This window comes from Trichoderma asperellum, chromosome 5 (genome assembly GCF_020647865.1).
Source record: "Trichoderma asperellum chromosome 5, complete sequence".
NCBI lineage: Eukaryota > Fungi > Ascomycota > Sordariomycetes > Hypocreales > Hypocreaceae > Trichoderma > Trichoderma asperellum.
In genome coordinates this window covers 1939196-1954623 of record NC_089419.1, presented here as the reverse complement: position 1 = coordinate 1954623, position 15428 = coordinate 1939196, and the positions used below count along the sequence as shown (strand labels likewise).

The 15428-nt window shown below is 50.0% G+C and overlaps 5 protein-coding genes across 5 annotated transcripts; 2 read left to right on the top strand and 3 right to left on the bottom strand.

Moving 5' to 3' along the window:
* Positions 1 to 217: 217 nt before the first annotated feature.
* TrAFT101_008805 (uncharacterized protein) lies at positions 218 to 4630 on the bottom strand. Its single transcript, XM_024903704.2, has 6 exons — positions 3719 to 4630; positions 3474 to 3601; positions 3355 to 3419; positions 2977 to 3291; positions 1681 to 2917; positions 218 to 1623 (listed from the first exon to the last, which is right to left on the bottom strand). Exons 1-6 carry the CDS (start codon positions 3911 to 3913, stop codon positions 834 to 836), a joined length of 2730 nt encoding a protein of 909 aa, XP_024761772.1. The 5' UTR covers positions 3914 to 4630; the 3' UTR covers positions 218 to 833.
* A 1348-nt stretch (positions 4631 to 5978) lies between these two features.
* On the bottom strand, positions 5979 to 6587 carry TrAFT101_008804 (uncharacterized protein; the record flags this gene model as incomplete). Its single annotated transcript, XM_066128432.1, has 3 exons — positions 6347 to 6587; positions 6194 to 6290; positions 5979 to 6123 (listed from the first exon to the last, which is right to left on the bottom strand). Exons 1-3 carry the CDS (start codon positions 6465 to 6467, stop codon positions 5979 to 5981), a joined length of 363 nt encoding a protein of 120 aa, XP_065984550.1. The 5' UTR covers positions 6468 to 6587.
* Positions 6588 to 7255: 668 nt separating this feature from the next.
* On the bottom strand, positions 7256 to 10571 carry TrAFT101_008803 (uncharacterized protein). Its single transcript, XM_024905337.2, has 2 exons — positions 8920 to 10571; positions 7256 to 8822 (listed from the first exon to the last, which is right to left on the bottom strand). The coding sequence occupies exons 1-2, from the start codon at positions 9638 to 9640 to the stop codon at positions 7816 to 7818; spliced, it is 1728 nt and encodes a 575-aa protein (XP_024761773.2). The 5' UTR covers positions 9641 to 10571; the 3' UTR covers positions 7256 to 7815.
* Positions 10572 to 12722: 2151 nt separating this feature from the next.
* TrAFT101_008802 (uncharacterized protein) lies at positions 12723 to 14515 on the top strand (the record flags this gene model as incomplete). The annotated part of the gene is made up of 2 exons (XM_024903705.2): positions 12723 to 13181; positions 13253 to 14515. The coding sequence occupies 2 exons, from the start codon at positions 12723 to 12725 to the stop codon at positions 14513 to 14515; spliced, it is 1722 nt and encodes a 573-aa protein (XP_024761774.2).
* A 158-nt stretch (positions 14516 to 14673) lies between these two features.
* TrAFT101_008801 (uncharacterized protein) lies at positions 14674 to 15009 on the top strand (the record flags this gene model as incomplete). The annotated part of the gene is made up of 1 exon (XM_066128431.1): positions 14674 to 15009. The coding sequence occupies one exon, from the start codon at positions 14674 to 14676 to the stop codon at positions 15007 to 15009; it is 336 nt and encodes a 111-aa protein (XP_065984549.1).
* Positions 15010 to 15428: the final 419 nt, after the last annotated feature.

Here is a 15428-nt window from a genome sequence, read left to right as displayed (position 1 = left end):
AAAGGAGGGCGTGGGGGAGAAAACAGCGGAACTGGATGCCGAGAAGCATAAGCCACAATTTAACGAAATGGGAAATCGAGCGAAACGGAACGATTTGGACGGCTGAACGAAACGAGGGTAAAGCATTCTTGGGCTTTCATGGGGGTTCCCCTGTTGTTGATGTCGTTTTGTTTTACAAAGTTCAGCCCTGCCTCGGCAGCGGGGAAGGAACAGGGAAAGGCGGGTGACATGGGGGTTTTTTGGTCTTTATATCGCCCCCTCGAAAAGAGAGGGCGTAAGGCTCATTGTGTTTTTTGTGCTTTTTTCACACAGATACCAGTAGATGAAACAATAAGAAAGCTGGGTCCCAGCACATTATTGGCATACTTGGGCTGTATTGTTTTATCAAATATCGAGCTGGCTAAAACACTATAATAATCATGGAGGGGGCAGGGGGCTTAACGCGACACGATACCGAGCGTTGATTGACATAAAATGAAAATTATATAATTCACATGCAAGTCATATTTTGCAAAAGTGCATGTACTATGTATAATCACTTGCTGTAGAATATCGTACATCTCTGATAATATCCCCCAAAAGAGCCTCCAGTAAACAAGGTGCAACAAATATATGATAGAGAAGAGAAGTCGATACGGTCATCAGTCGTGCTAAAATACATGCGAACCGCTAGGCAAGAAAAACATTCAAAAACTTCTTCGCAAATTTTGAAAGCGAGAAGGAAAAGAAAAAGAAGAAAGATGAGCCAATACACATCTCGAAATGTACGTTAACTTGAAGCACCGATAGTCTTGCAAGCATAAATGTACTTCCAACATTGATTGATCGTCAGCTTATGACATCTGCCGTCTCGGATCAATCACCCCGGTATTCTCGAGGTTGCCAAAATTCCCATTCTCTACCGTGGGATACGCCCCTCCGCTCATCTCAACCCAGTTCCAGTCCAGGCCCATGGTCATGGAATAGAGATCTTGCGGGAGCAGAGGCTGCTGAAAAGTACCACCACCAGGCAATGGCGGCGATTGAATGTCACCGCTCAATCCGGCCAAGTCACCAAAAGTATCAAAGTCCATGTCCTGGCCCATCTGAAAATCTTGACCCCATTGCATCGAGTCAGCCGATGGAGATGCCCCTAAGGGCGTCTTATTCACTGCATTCTGGAACGAAGCCCGTGCCGCGACGAATTCAGGCGACAAGGTGTCATGGACAGTGGCCTGAGGCGTTGTTGCTGCTGTCGTGGAGCTTGATTTTGGAGTGTCCTGTGCAGAAGAAGATGCCGGTGTCGACGATTTGGCTGACGCTGCAGCTGCTGTGGTACTAGGCGGCAAAGATTGATTGCGACCTTCCGTGCTTCCTGGAGTGTCTGCTGCCTTTCGTTTTCGGCGTGAAGACTGCTCCCTGTCGGCCTTTTCGATGACACTTTGAGCGATACGGCAGAACTCAGAGCACACGCCCAACATTCTGTGGACTCCTCCCTGCTCCGCCTCTTGGCCAAGCATAGAGAGGAACGTGACGACAAGGTTCATTAGTTTAACATCTGATTTCGCGCGCGGATCGAGAGGATTCTGTAGGATATTTCCGAAAAGGGTGACCAGCGCTGAAACTGGGAAGTAAAGAACGAGCCTATGTGGAACGGTTAGCCCCTTTTGCTTAGGATTTTCGAACATCTTTTAAACTTACCAAACACATGAGAAATCGCCTTGAGGGACATATTTAAGCAAAGAGATAGATGCCCGTGCCGCTGCTGTCGACAGCATAGCTGACGAAAATATTCTCGGATTCAGTGGTCGCACATTCTGACCTGAGATGGCATAGTTGGCCAGCCGGCTTGTCCAAAAACCATGGTGCACCGACATGCGATGGATTGTGGTCAGACAGTTGTAATAGGTAAAATGCACCATGACGATGTGGAGAATGAGCGGCGTATGTGAAGCCCTGATTTCATGCTCAGGTCGAAAGTCGATGGGAATCCTGTCCTTCCACTCCTCCAGTTGCTGGTCCAATTCTCCAATCGTGGCGAGAAGCTCACCGTCGGATTGCTTGGCCGCCTTGGCTGAGTATAGTCTCCTATACACATTGCTTTCAATGACGGCAAACTCGCACATGACTCGAAACAAGTTCATTTTTCCCTTTCCATCAGCCAGAGGAATATTGCCAATATTATCCTCCGGGTCGGCGTCAGGGAGCTCAACGTTCATATCATCGTCATCCTGGGCAGGAGGGCGACCTGCTCTAAGACAGAGGTCCTTATCTAGCATGTAGGCAATCCAGAACACTCTCTTACGCTGCTCGATTTCAATCGGATTGAGGTTAAATCCTGTTCCTTTCTTATGGAGGCCAATGCTATGCGCAAGCCGTATAGCAACAGATATTAAGAGGAAAGCTGGCTGGGGATTGGGAGTTCCCTGCATGAAGAGCGCCATCCCCAGTAGAGCCTGAACACTCAGCAAATCTGTGTTGCGCATGGCAAGTTCGGAAAAGACGCCCATGGCGTTCTTCAAATAACCCCATGCTTTTACATCCTCCTCTTGCGGAACCAGATTGCTCATGACGCGCAGGCGATGAGCAATGGCCAAAGCACAGTTAAGACTTGCCCACCAGCCGGAACCCTGGTATGGATCATCGGAATACTGACGCTCGACTAAGTGCATGAAAGTCGGCTGATGGAAGAGCGGGAACATGCAGTTGAAATTTTCGAAGAAATCTTTGAGCAGGGACATGGCTTCGGGCTTAGAGGGTAGGGGCCGGAAGACGGGTCGCTTGAAAAGGTCCCCGAATATCTCGGGTTTCCAATTAGTCCATTTGTGGTCGTCTTCCGAGACTTCGGAAATCATATTCTGGAAAGAGTTGTCGCCGGTCTTGTGATTGATCCACTGGACGCCCTTTGGCGAAAAGATGGAGAATCCGGATGAGGAGCCTGCGTCAAGTTAGCCAACATATACATGAACGCTACGTTGCTTCTCTATATAGTCTCACCGATATATCTCGTCTCGCCAGATTGATTAGTTACCAAAGAGCACATCATCTCAGACAAAGCCTCAACCTCTTCCTCTCCTTGAGTACTTGCTGGTGTAGCGCCTAGCTTGCTTTTATCCTCTTGTCTCTTTTCTTTGTCCTTTTGTAGACCTGGCGATGTCACGGAGCTTCTGGGAGATGCTGTGGCCTCACTTTCTGACGCAAGATGCGAAGGTGAGGAAGGGCCTGAGCTGTGGGCGGCAGCTCCTTGATGTACCTTTTCGGTAAGTCTCTTTTCGAGTTCGGCAAGATCATCATCTTCGTTCTCGAGAATACCTAAAGAGGGGAACATATATGTTAACATCCGTACTCGCTAGAGAGAAAGCGAGAAAAGCGTACCAGCTAACCGAAGAAGTTTTTCCATACGGCCTAGACGGTTCTCCAACGCCTCAATGTACTTGGCACTATGGTATATGTGAGCATCACGCGCAATACCTGGAATGTTGGATTAGTCGTACCCTTTTGGCGGCGTCCTTTTCTTTTCAATCTGGGTGAAGACGCATTCAGTCTTGTAGTTTGTGCAGTGTGTGCACGACGGCAGCTTGCCATCACACTTGATCTTCTTTCTTCTACACTGATCACAGGCCTAGAAAAGGGTCACGAAGAAATTAGATTAGCATCACACACTAAATCGGGGGAAAGGGTGGAAGCCAGCGTAACACAGATAACAGATATCGCCCCGGCAGGCATATAGAAGACCTACCCTAGCAATTCTTCTCCTCTTAGCATCAAGACTATCGTCAAGCAGCATGCTGGAATCCGGAAACAGCTGGGCCGCCATGTCCGGCGTCAGCTGCGGCAGGCCATCGGCCAGATACGAGCCAAAGATCTGGGGCGGTTGGTTTGTAAGCGGTGGTGCCACCAACGGGGGCATCTGGAACATTCCCATTCGATCCATGGTGGTGAAGGCTGAAAAGCGATAGCTCCCGTGTTAAATATTCGGTTCGTCGATGTCCTGTTGTGTGTATTTTGCCGTCCTGCGGTGGTGTGGAAGGCGGTATGATGGAGTTGAGTTTGGAGAGTGGTGAGTGGTGAGTGGATGTTATGTATCGAAGGCGGCAGTACTGAGGTTTGCGTTGCAAAATGAGATATCTCTGTCTCTTTTGGCTCTTATAAAAACTGAACCAAAAAAAAAAGTCCCAGCTTCGGGTGTTGTCGATTCGCACAGGTGGAGTGTCAATAGATGGCCGCCGTTGCCGAAATATCAGCGAGTGCAAGCATATGCAATCGGAGGCGTAGCTATATCATCAGAGAGCTGTTGGTAATACCGGAAAGGGCCGTACTGGGCTGAGAAGACCGCGCCGAATGAGATGCCTGTGCTGCTCGGGGCAAAGCAAAAGATTGACAGGATATTTAGGGAAAGGCTTGACTGGCTGCCTGTGGCCGATTGTGTCTGCCTGTCCGTCTGTGACCGTTACTCAGGGCCGCTGCCGAGGGCCGCGCGGGAAATTAATACGACTTGCGCTCGAAAGAAGGGCGTGGCGCGATGATTCGCTTTTGCTTTAAAAAAAGATACAGCGAGGCGGTGTTGGGCAGCGCATCTGGGAGAAGCAGGTCAAGGCTGTGAGAGGACGGGGATGAGGATTTAGGATAAGGATTGAAGTGAGTGAGAGGGAGATCTGATTCGGAAGGATTACTGAGCACCGCATCCCCAGGGTCGCAGGTACTGGCAGGTACTGGCAGGTACGGCATTAATTGCAGGCACCAGTAGCACAGTAGCCATTACCACTGCAGGCGCCGCTGGACTGGGTAAGAGCAAGCGGGGGCGCCGCTGGAGTTCTGACAACGCGGGCTATTTTCTTAGCCGCTGAGCCCCGAAACCCACTGCGGATGGGAAGGGCTGTGCTGGACTGTAGGTGTTGTCGAGGTATTGCGAATTCTCCGCAGCCTCGGGTCCCCTTTACAGGCCTCTTGCCGACAACCAATGTCGTTCCGCAGCGTTCCAGATTAGGGAAGCCTGCAGGCAGTAGGCCTTGGATGCGCAGCAGTGCAAGGGACGAACGAACACATGCCATTTGAGTCACGCTGCGCGCACCGTTCCTCGCCGGATCAGCCCACTAATACCCGAAACAGCGCGTGTGCTGCTGCAGACGCAAACCCAAAGCACTACAGGTACCTTAGGTGGGCTAATGGGTCAATACTTGGCAGTACATGCCGGACCTGTAATGTCACTACCTACCTAACGGCTAGGGGCTTGGCCAAAGGTGATACCGCTGGCGTCATGCCGTGTAACAGTGCGCCTGACGCCGTCAATGCGCCGCGGACCTGGCATTGAATGGACTTGAAGCGTCCTGGCATCAACAACATTGACTGCGATAAAGGGCTTTTGCACATACAACAGCATGATAAGATATTTTGGGTAGTACAAGAAAATAAAAGCAAGGCAACTCCGCGTCTTCGCAATTCGACTGATTGATATTACTATTGATATGCTTACATCTTTCTTCTTCTACGACCCCTTCACCTTCACCCCATCAAGGCACAAGAATCGCTGTCTCGCCTCCCATGCTAGGAGAACCAGCCAGATCCTATCCAATACGCAGCATCCTGTGACAGCAGAAACAAAACACAGCAGCTGTCCCTCTCCCCTTCTTTCTATGCTCAAATCGGACATGCTCGGAGTCCGCACTCCAGACCTGCGGGCTTTATCTTCATTCCGGGGGTTCTTCGTCAGCCCAGGGCTACTCACACAGGTGCTAGTAGTAATAGATTACTGGTTACCCCGTAATACCTACGTCCCCCGTAGCTACCGGCATGATTCTCTTCTTTTGCAGAGAAAATCGGTAATATAAAGCTGCCAACCAAGCGTTACAAGTATAAGCCTAGGAATCTATATAAAGGTACGTATCGGTGCCTAATGTAGGCAGGTACCTATGCATTCACACACCTATCTTAGTAGCAAGGTAATAGTAATAATCCTCCACCCTAGCCTCCGTACAGCTCTGGCAAAACGGCATCTCAACTCAAGAAGAGGGAGAAGACGAAATGAGCACGTGTGAGCCCGGGCCGGCAATTGCGGAGATGGAAACGAATCCTTTGCTAGCAATCTTACACGAGCGGACCTGGATATCGAACTTATCAACGGGCTGGCGGACTTGCTCACTAATGCTGTACTAGGACTTCTGTTAGCTATTATAGGTTCAGACAAGAATAAAAAGACAATAGCCGTGCAAAATACCCAGCCACACCGGCCCCCCTTCTCTTATTCGCATTCTCTTTTCTATGTTTCATTGCCCCACCCGCCACCGTCAGGAACAGGCGAAAGTCCCATCTAACTGCGACAAGAATAAATCAGATGTGAAACGCACAAACATCTTCAGACCAAGTTTACCGTCCAAAAGAAACGCCACTCGAAAGTCCTGAACTAATTTGAAATCCATCTCTCTTCTTCTTCTTTTTTCCCCTCCCCCTCCCGGCTTACCGAAAACACGACGCGCGCATGACGGCGACATTGTTCTTCAAAGCCCAGCTCCAACCAACCAACCAACAACTCGACAAAACAGTGCAAACTCTAGGACTAGTTGCATTAGTGCCAAAGCAGCAGCAATAAACGGTCCCCGTCAGCTTTCTAAAAAAGCGGCCCAGCCCAATCACGCCCCCGAGTTCGCAAAAAGAACCTCCCAAAATAGCCCGCAATAGTATTGAGTAAGCATAGTATTAAACAAGAGCACAGGCAAGGTCACCAGCCCTATCACGTCCAAGCTTTGCTGCCCTCTCTAGTCTTATTATAGCTTTACGATATCGTATCTAAATTTGGGCTACAGTTGAGTGCTATACATAGCTCGCTCTTGTTCGCCTTGGCTCTCTCGCAGCAAACTAGAATCCGTCAGACAATACCACCCACGTGGAAATTGGTTGAACACAAGGCCTCGGTGATCTCATGACTCGGGCTGCTACTCAATACCAAGGGGGAAAAGTTGGTTCTGCGAGAGAACTCTGTATGAGCTGCCCCTCCCATATTTCATCTCGATACCGGGCCGTTCACACGCATCCTTCATCGTTTCATCAATGTCTCGCCCGCTTATCAACGCATTGCCAGTACGTATGTCCCATTCAAAACACAAACTAAACGTAGACACGATCCGACTATGCGCTATCTGATTCTCCATATGGAGCCTGCATTGCGGCATCTAATATATACTATTTTCTTCGCATCCGTGTTTGCGAAAAACATTCGTGGCGTGTAGGGTAAGGCAAACAAGACGGAGACTCCAAACAGAACATCACATCACATTCTTGCAGAGAATAAAAAGTAACATATATGCAATATTTCTACTATTTTCTGATAACCTGCATTATCCTACACATAACAAGAATTGCAAGGTGTATAAATGTAAGAGTCGCTCCCTCCCAAATCTCCACCGATGCAAATCGACTATCGTTAGAGACGGACAAGAAAGAAAAAGAAAGAGAAGAGGCAGACAAGTACAAAAGAAAATGGTCCTCCCAAGTATGAAAAAACTATTGCCCTTGCTTTTCCTCTATATCCTTTCCTTCCTTTTCCTCGAAATTAACAGCCCCGAAAATCCGCCATATCCCACATCAACGCCATCTTAAAAGATATATCAAGAAAAAAAAAAGATAGGGTCGACTGAATAAAAAACCAAACTCGACGCTCCTTAAGAGGGGGAGCAGCCCGGTGAGTGCAACAGCAACAGAAAGGAAATGTTCTTTTTAGTATGTTTAGAGTGCCATGAAAATAGACACAAAAGCAAAATCAAGTGAAAAATGTACAGGAACGACATGGGTATAGGGTATGAACTTGTACACATATGGATATGTGTGATAGCTTGATATAAATCAAATGCCCTCTTGGAATCTAGATCCCCTCCGTGGACTGCCGCGTGGCCGCGCCGATGGGGGCGCCGAAACGTCACCAGGGGGGGACGTCGGAGGGTCCGCGAATGGATTCTCTTCTGCAACCACAGGGCGAGCCGGGCCGGATCGAACAATTGGCACGCCGCTATCTGGACGCATGGGAGCCCCTAGTTGTAACCGGGTTCCTGGTCCTCCGAAGGGGTCAAAAGCTTGCGAACCTCGATAGTAGTCTGATGTGCCACTCATGAAACTCGAGCGAGGATCCGAGTACCCATCGCCCCCTACCTGTAGCACTGAAGGCAACTTTCTGCCAGACACGCGGTAGAAACCTCTTTCCCCCATTTCCGAAGAATTCACAGAAGCAGAGCTCCTCTTAGGAGCCAAGCCGGTGAAAGCCGCAGTAAGGGCTACAGCACTGTATTTTTCCGCCATGGCACTTCCGCCGCCGCTCCCATCTCCGCCATTGGGAACTCCACTGGGAGCGCCGGAGGCTGGAGGCAACCCACGAGACTCCGATGTAGGTTGACCGGCAACAAGAGCCGCGTTATTTTGACGCCTCTTCCACCTCAAAGCTACCAGGACCAAAACAAGAAAGAAAGCGGCGCCAGCAACGCCTCCAAGTACCCCTCCAATAACTTGCTTTTGCTGGGGGGAGAGTGCGCTCACAGTTGAGTTTGAAGACGAAGAAGGGGTAGGCTGTGTGCTGTCTATGGTAGACGGAGTGGCACCTCCACCAAATCCGCCACCAAATCCGCCATCAGTAGCCTGTGGCTCAAAAGAAGAGATAGTTGAGGTGACTGGTTCTGTAAAGGACGTAGGCTCAAAGGAAGAAGACTCTGAGGTTGTTGTTTTTGTTTTTGTTGTCAGCGAAGTGGAAGAGTGCGTTGTCGGTGTTGTCGAAGAAAGCGTTGTTGATGTGGCGGTAGCATTTACTGATTCTGCATAGAACATGGAATTGGCTGCGCTTGAATGACTGCTAGAACGATGGACTATTATATTGAAGTTAGCATACAAGGAGGCAGCGAGTGACAAAATATGGAAGCAAGCAGGTGCTATTCTCTCAATCTTGAATACAAGGCGACATACTGTTTGTTCCGTTATGGTGGCCTATTCCCAACGAAGGGGCCGGTGAGGGCGCTGGCGAAGGCGCTGGCGAAGATGCTGGTAAAGACGCTGGCGAAGACGCTGGCGAAGACGCTGGCGAAGACGCTGGTGAAGATGCTGGTGGAGGAGCCGTTGATGGCGATGAAGAAGGAGCGGATGGCGAGAGGGACGCCGGAGAAGATGCAGATATCGACGGGAGAGGAGTAGCCTTTGCTTGCGAGCTAATAGTAGACGACGATGAGACCCCTTTGCTGAGATCTGGGCCGGAGCCCGGGGCAGCTGGAGCTGGAGTGGGATCCGGATTCGAAGCAGAAATGGTCTTGCCCGTGTCCTTGTTGATAACAACAGTGTTTGGTACAGCAAATTGAGTCAGCGTGGAGAGCGGCGATCCAAGGGTGTCCACGATCTGAACGAGCGAAACGGTCTGGATGACCTCGGTAACGAGGGACGTTGCGGTGGGAGTTATCCCATCGGTAGACTTTTCATCTATGGCGGGCGCATTGGCTCGCTTCTTGAGATCCGGGCTTTGGTTGGTGTCTGGCTTGTCGTCGCCGGGCCGGGGGCCAGAGACGGCGTCATGAGGATAATGATGGTGCAGATGGTCATGGCCATGACCATGTGCGTGTCGGTGTTTGTATGCGGAATGAGCGTGGGCATGAGCGCCACCACGGGCCTGAAGGAGTGAAGACTCGTGGCTTGTCATTGCGACGATGTCGGTGGGCAATACCAATGATATGCCCAGCAATGACGATTGTATTGTGTTCCGGGGTGTCGTGGGGGATGAAGAGAGTGAAAATCTAGTTCGCTATTCTTCCTGCTGGCGGCATCTTGAGGGTCCTGGAGATATGCCGTTGCCCGTCGTCGTCGTCGTTGTCGTCGTCGTTGCCGTTGTTCTTTTTGGAATATCCCGTCGCAACCAATGTCCCTCTACCATCCGTCCGTGATACTAGAGGATGGACTTAATCGAAGTCAGGCGCGTAAGACTGAGGAAAAGAAAAATTCAACGTAAGATGGAAGACCCAGGAACCAGTGCCGTGGCGGCAATTCGTTTCGTTTCGTTTGCTCGTGGTGCGCTGGGCTTCTCGTATCCGCTTCTGCAATGCTAAAATGGCTTGTAAAATTCCCCTTTTCTAATGAATGACTCAACAACGTTCAACAAAAAGGAAGGCAACGGTCATGGCGACGAAGAAGAAGAAACAAAGCAATGATGCGCGCACATCCGCTGGCCACGATGGGAAAAGGGCAAAAGAGAAAGAAAAGAGCCAGCAGACAGAGAAGCGAAGGAAGGGGCAACAGATGCAATCTCTCCGACCAGGCGCAGGGACGAACCGGGCCACTGAGATTTGCTGCTACTGCCAGGCACAGGCGCACTAGCATCGAGGTGCAGGCACAGGCAAGGTACAGATACTACTACCTATGTACCGGCACAGGCACAGGCACAGGCACCAGGCTCTGCCATAGCACGGGCATAGGACCCTTTGGGGAGCGTGCCTGGGTCCGAAGCCGAGCTGCACGACGCTGACGAGGATGCCGGGGCTTTTGCAGCTGGGATGTCGTTGATTAGGTGCCCCCAATTCCTGCTTTGGCGTCGTCTGTGCCTGGGAGTAGCCTGATTCTAGCGCATGCCAGTCCGACGACCAGCAAGCAGAAGTTGTAGGTAATTTCGCTTGGTGCGGGTCGCGGTGCTGGCGGCCAATCACAGGCAAGTAACCTCACGATTCGCGGGTCCAAGCGTCGGAACGTCGAGTGCCAAGATGCGCCAAAGCAATGCAGGTCCGCGTGTCCCTGTAATTGTACCTGTACTAGAGCAGTAGCGTATGCTATGGCGTGCCTGAGCTTGTACATACTACACACAACTCTACCTACACGGCGATGGCGATGGTATAAAGCGTTGGTTGAATATGTCCATCTCAGGACTAGCTGTCGAGATGGATGCATGCCAAATGCGGCTGGGATGGAAAGTTAAAATGCAGTCGCGGTAGACCAGCGGGTTTCTTTGCTATTAAAGGACCAAGGAGCGGGCTGCTAATGCACTTCGTATCCTCCTGAACTTTGTCGAGGCACCTGATGGCGGAACTGGGCGGTGCTAAGATGCTTCAGGCTAGGTATCGTAGCATTGATCTATAATAGTCCTCTACGGTGAACCGCCCAAGGGATCCATCTCGGGACAAGAAAGCGAACGGAATGGCACGGTAAAGTAAACATAGGGCCCGAATAGAGAGGATTGTAGCAGTAATTGCATTATATTATACAGTAGTAGTGCTCTATGGGCCTTTCACTAGCTGTCATGTATATGGATTGGTATAGTCTTTTCAAGAACCTATTCAGGTTCACACGTATAACTAACAGGGGAGTTGGGTGCAAAGGCCCAAGATTCGGATATATGTTTTTCATTCAGTAAAATAGGTACTCCACGAGTCAGATTGCGAATACGTATACTATTTCTTATTGCTACCACCAATACATACCTAGTGGCCTGAGGAGATTCTCTCTCTCTATTATCAACGGCCCGTCCGCTTTGTTTATACACGCTATTCGGTGTTTGCTCAAGGCAATGGGCAAAAACAAGTCCTAGGCAAACCCTGCTAGTGCCTTCTAAGTGCGGCTTGCATCTTGCCGATTAGAGACTGCACGACGAAAAACGGCGGAGACTAGGAGCAAGGCGAGAGCTCCTTGCTAATCTACAGGTTGCTAGAAGAGTGTTAGCACGACGACTACGACTACTGCTAATTTTCAACGTTCTTCCAATGTGGAGCGCCTATCTGCGATGCGTGTCTCTGAAGCATGCTGTCTATGGAAGCATTTGATGCACGGGTTCGATTCCAGAGTCATACGGATACGCTGGGGCCGTATAATGGCGTCGACGGTGAGCAAGAAACGTGATGGTGGAAACAACGCAAAAAAAAAAAAAAAAAAAACTCAGCTGCAGGTCATGAATATTCGTTCCGTTGGTACAGGTCCTTTTGTCATTTCAGGACCTGCGCCGCAATGACGACCCGTGATTGTTTGCGTAATTCTTTGTTCTTTATGCACCGACGCTCCAATATCGCCCGCCATTGGCCGCGGCTGAAGCTTGCTGAGACAGCCCGTCCCCGCCGTCAGTGGCGCCAGACCCAGCCATGTAGCGCATGAACTCGCAACTGTTTAGGTACCGGTACGCTGCTCAGGCACCAGGCCCTGGCTGGTCAGCACGGCTGTACGTAACCCTGACACGTCTGCAATGCGCTAAAAAAGGGTGCCCTGAAGACCTGCCCGGTAATATCCCGTATGATGCCTGCTCAGTTGGAGAACAAATACGTCAACTGGTACTCCGCACTCCGTACTACATGTAGGTATGTGTTCGGATACTCTGTGGTGCTTGTGCTGGTAAAGACAGCCTATCGTACCTACTAGTATCCAAGCAATAATTTCTCCGATGAATCGCTCGTTCTTATCGATTAAGCAGCGCGGGAGGCTTCCGGGCTCTAATAGGAACTAGCCCCCTTCAGCCTCGTGCCTCCCCCGCCCGTACTAGCATGACCAATCCACTGATGAGTTTGGATCCAACATTGGCGGTTGGTGATGCAGTGCTCCTCTCTATATGCATGCCAATCATCCTCCGACTATAGCAGTGCATGATTTAGCAGCTGCATTTGGAATAATATACCATAATATTTCATTGCAACTTTTTGCTTAGCCTGAAATCGCCAGCATCGTTTCCTTCTATTAGCTACCCGAGACATAGGTTCATCTTCCAGTTATCTTATCCACCCTTTATTCCATCTTTGGCCTTTGTATTCAACATCATGGCATCGCCGCCTCCTTTGCCTCCAAGGGACGCTTCTCAGCTGCCTCCACCGCCTCCTTACTCAGAGGTGGAGGAATCACAGGGCTCGCTGAACACGGGCCCGTCGATTCTAGACTCAAAAGTCCCTCGTCCCTCGTCATCACAGTCTCTGGCACCATCAAGATCCGACTCGGATGGCAGGCGGACCCTCCTCTTGGTCTACATCCATGGATTCTATGGCAATGACCAGTCTTTTCAGTCGTTCCCTGCGCATGTCCACAATGTGCTGCGTGAGACTTTGTCAGAAACCCACGCCGTGTATTCCAAGGTTTACCCTAGATACAAAACGTATAAGTCAATAGAGGTCGCCAGGGATAACTTCAGTGCTTGGTTAGAGCCTCACGAGTCGCCCAAAACCGATGTCATCCTCATTGGCCACTCCATGGGGGGCCTATTGGCTGCCGAGGTTATTCTCATGGTGAGCCATCTCCGATCTAATAGATATTATGACGTTGGCCATTCCATGTTCTGATACTGCCACTGCCATAGCCCAATCGGATCTCATCCAGCCAACAGCCCTTGAGGCATCGTATTCTAGGATCTCTATCATTAGATTCACCATTTCTGGGACTTCACCCCGGAATTGTAGCCTCGGGAATCTCCAGCCTCTTCCATTCTTCCCCAGCTCCCCCAAACCAGGACGCCGCCTCATCTTCTTCGGGTGACCTGGGGCCCTCATCTCCCGCCTCATTCAATAGTATAGCAAGTGGATCGAGAGATCCCAACTTCGACCCCCCATACTTCAATGATAGCCCATTTAGGGAGCAGCCTTTCCTCACCCGCATGCTTCGTTTCGGCTCTAAACATTGGTCTGAGGGCATCTTCACTGCCTTGGGTAATCACGTTGCTGCGCACCTGGAATTCGGCGGATGCCTGGCAGACTATCCCGGGCTCAAATCCAGATACAACCAGCTCCGTGCTCTTGAGGATATTGATGATTTTCAATCCCTGAGTGTTACCTCGTCCAACAGACCGCGCTCTCGTGTACGGTTTCTCAACTATTACACACTATCTCCTGGCCGTCCTAAACAACCAGCTACAACCAAGGGCAGTCGGGATACCAGCCAGGTCGATCTCTCTGCAGAATCTGCACCTGAGATCAAGATTGAAGACGAGATAAATAACAAGCTGGTCGATGCAATAATTTCAGCCAGGTTAGAGGACGAGGAAAGAAACCAGACCGATGCCGGCCTTTCTGAAGTCAAAGCCTCTGCTAATGATGATGATCTGGATAAGACGGCAAAGGTTCATTTGGGACCAAAAGAGAACCAAAATATTGACGATTCCAGTTCAATTGTTAAGCAAAACGAACTGAGAGAACAATCTGTTGATATAAACCGGCTATCTATGCAGTCTATGCAATCTATGCAGAATATTGATCCTATTCCTATGGATGAAGATGAGCATAATTCTGCAGAGCAAGAATCAGAAACCGCCGCGCCGGATATCTTAGATATACCACCACCCCCTTCCACCGAAGACAAAACCGATGGAAAGGATGATCCATCAGAAAAAGCTCAGGCTCCTCCTAATCTAGATCTCCCTCCAATTCCCAATCTCCCCAACCCCCCGAACAGCCCGACCTATCACAATATACAGACAAAGACTCCCGTAAACAGGCAGAAAAAGAATTCACCCGTCGTCAAAAGGCCTACGAGCAAGCCGCCAAAGACCGCACAAAGGCCATCCGCGAACGCGAAAAGCTACTGGACAAGCTCCAAAAGAAGGCCCAAAAGGATGCGGACAAGCTAGAAAAGGACACCAAGAAGCAGCAGCAGAAATCCGAACAAGACAAGAAGAAGCTCGAAAAGGAAGAAGAAAAGGCCGCAAAGGCAGAAAAGAAGCGACTCGAAAAGGAAGCCGCAGCAGCAGCGAAACAGCAGCTCGCAGATCAAACAAAACAGCGCGCCATGGCTGCCGCCACTAGCCAAGACATGGCATCGTCGACGTCTTCCCTAGCTGCGTCCGTCGCCTCTCCTCGTTCTGAGACGGAAGCTGAAACGCGGGGGGGGAAGTCCAAGAAGCTCGGCAAATTTTGCACCACGCCGCACAAGACGGACGGCGTCATGGATCCTACGTGGGTGAGCGTGTTTATGGATGGTATGGACGAAGTGACTGCCCATTGTGGGCTGTTCTTTCCGGGGCCCCATTATCACAGGCTGGTGGGCGATGTTAGCGGTCGCATTGTGAGCTGGGTGCAGGAAGATCTTTCCGTGAGAGCGGTATTGGAAATGGCGCCTGAATAGGTAGGCTGGCTGCCTTTGCTGAAGGGATAGAATGTGCATCGATATTGAGCTGGCGACGGGAGTACAATCCACATTTAATAATAGATGCTAGGTAGATGTTCGTTGACATGTTTTGATAACGTTGTATTAATTTAATGGTATTCATTGAAGCGCCGTTCATTACTTTTCTATTTTTCCCATGTATAACGATCAACGTATCAACGTAACAACAATCCGTCCGTATACGTAAATTTTCATATATACAAATACATGTATATAAAACAAAATCAATTAACCAGTCCAGCCAGACACGCTATTAGCCTTCCACCAGTCTTCCATACAACCACGCCATTCTCCCGTAAATACACACACAGGTTCACCAAAATTACTCCATAGATAGAGAGAAAATAGAGAAACAAGAGACAGGGAAAATGAGGAAA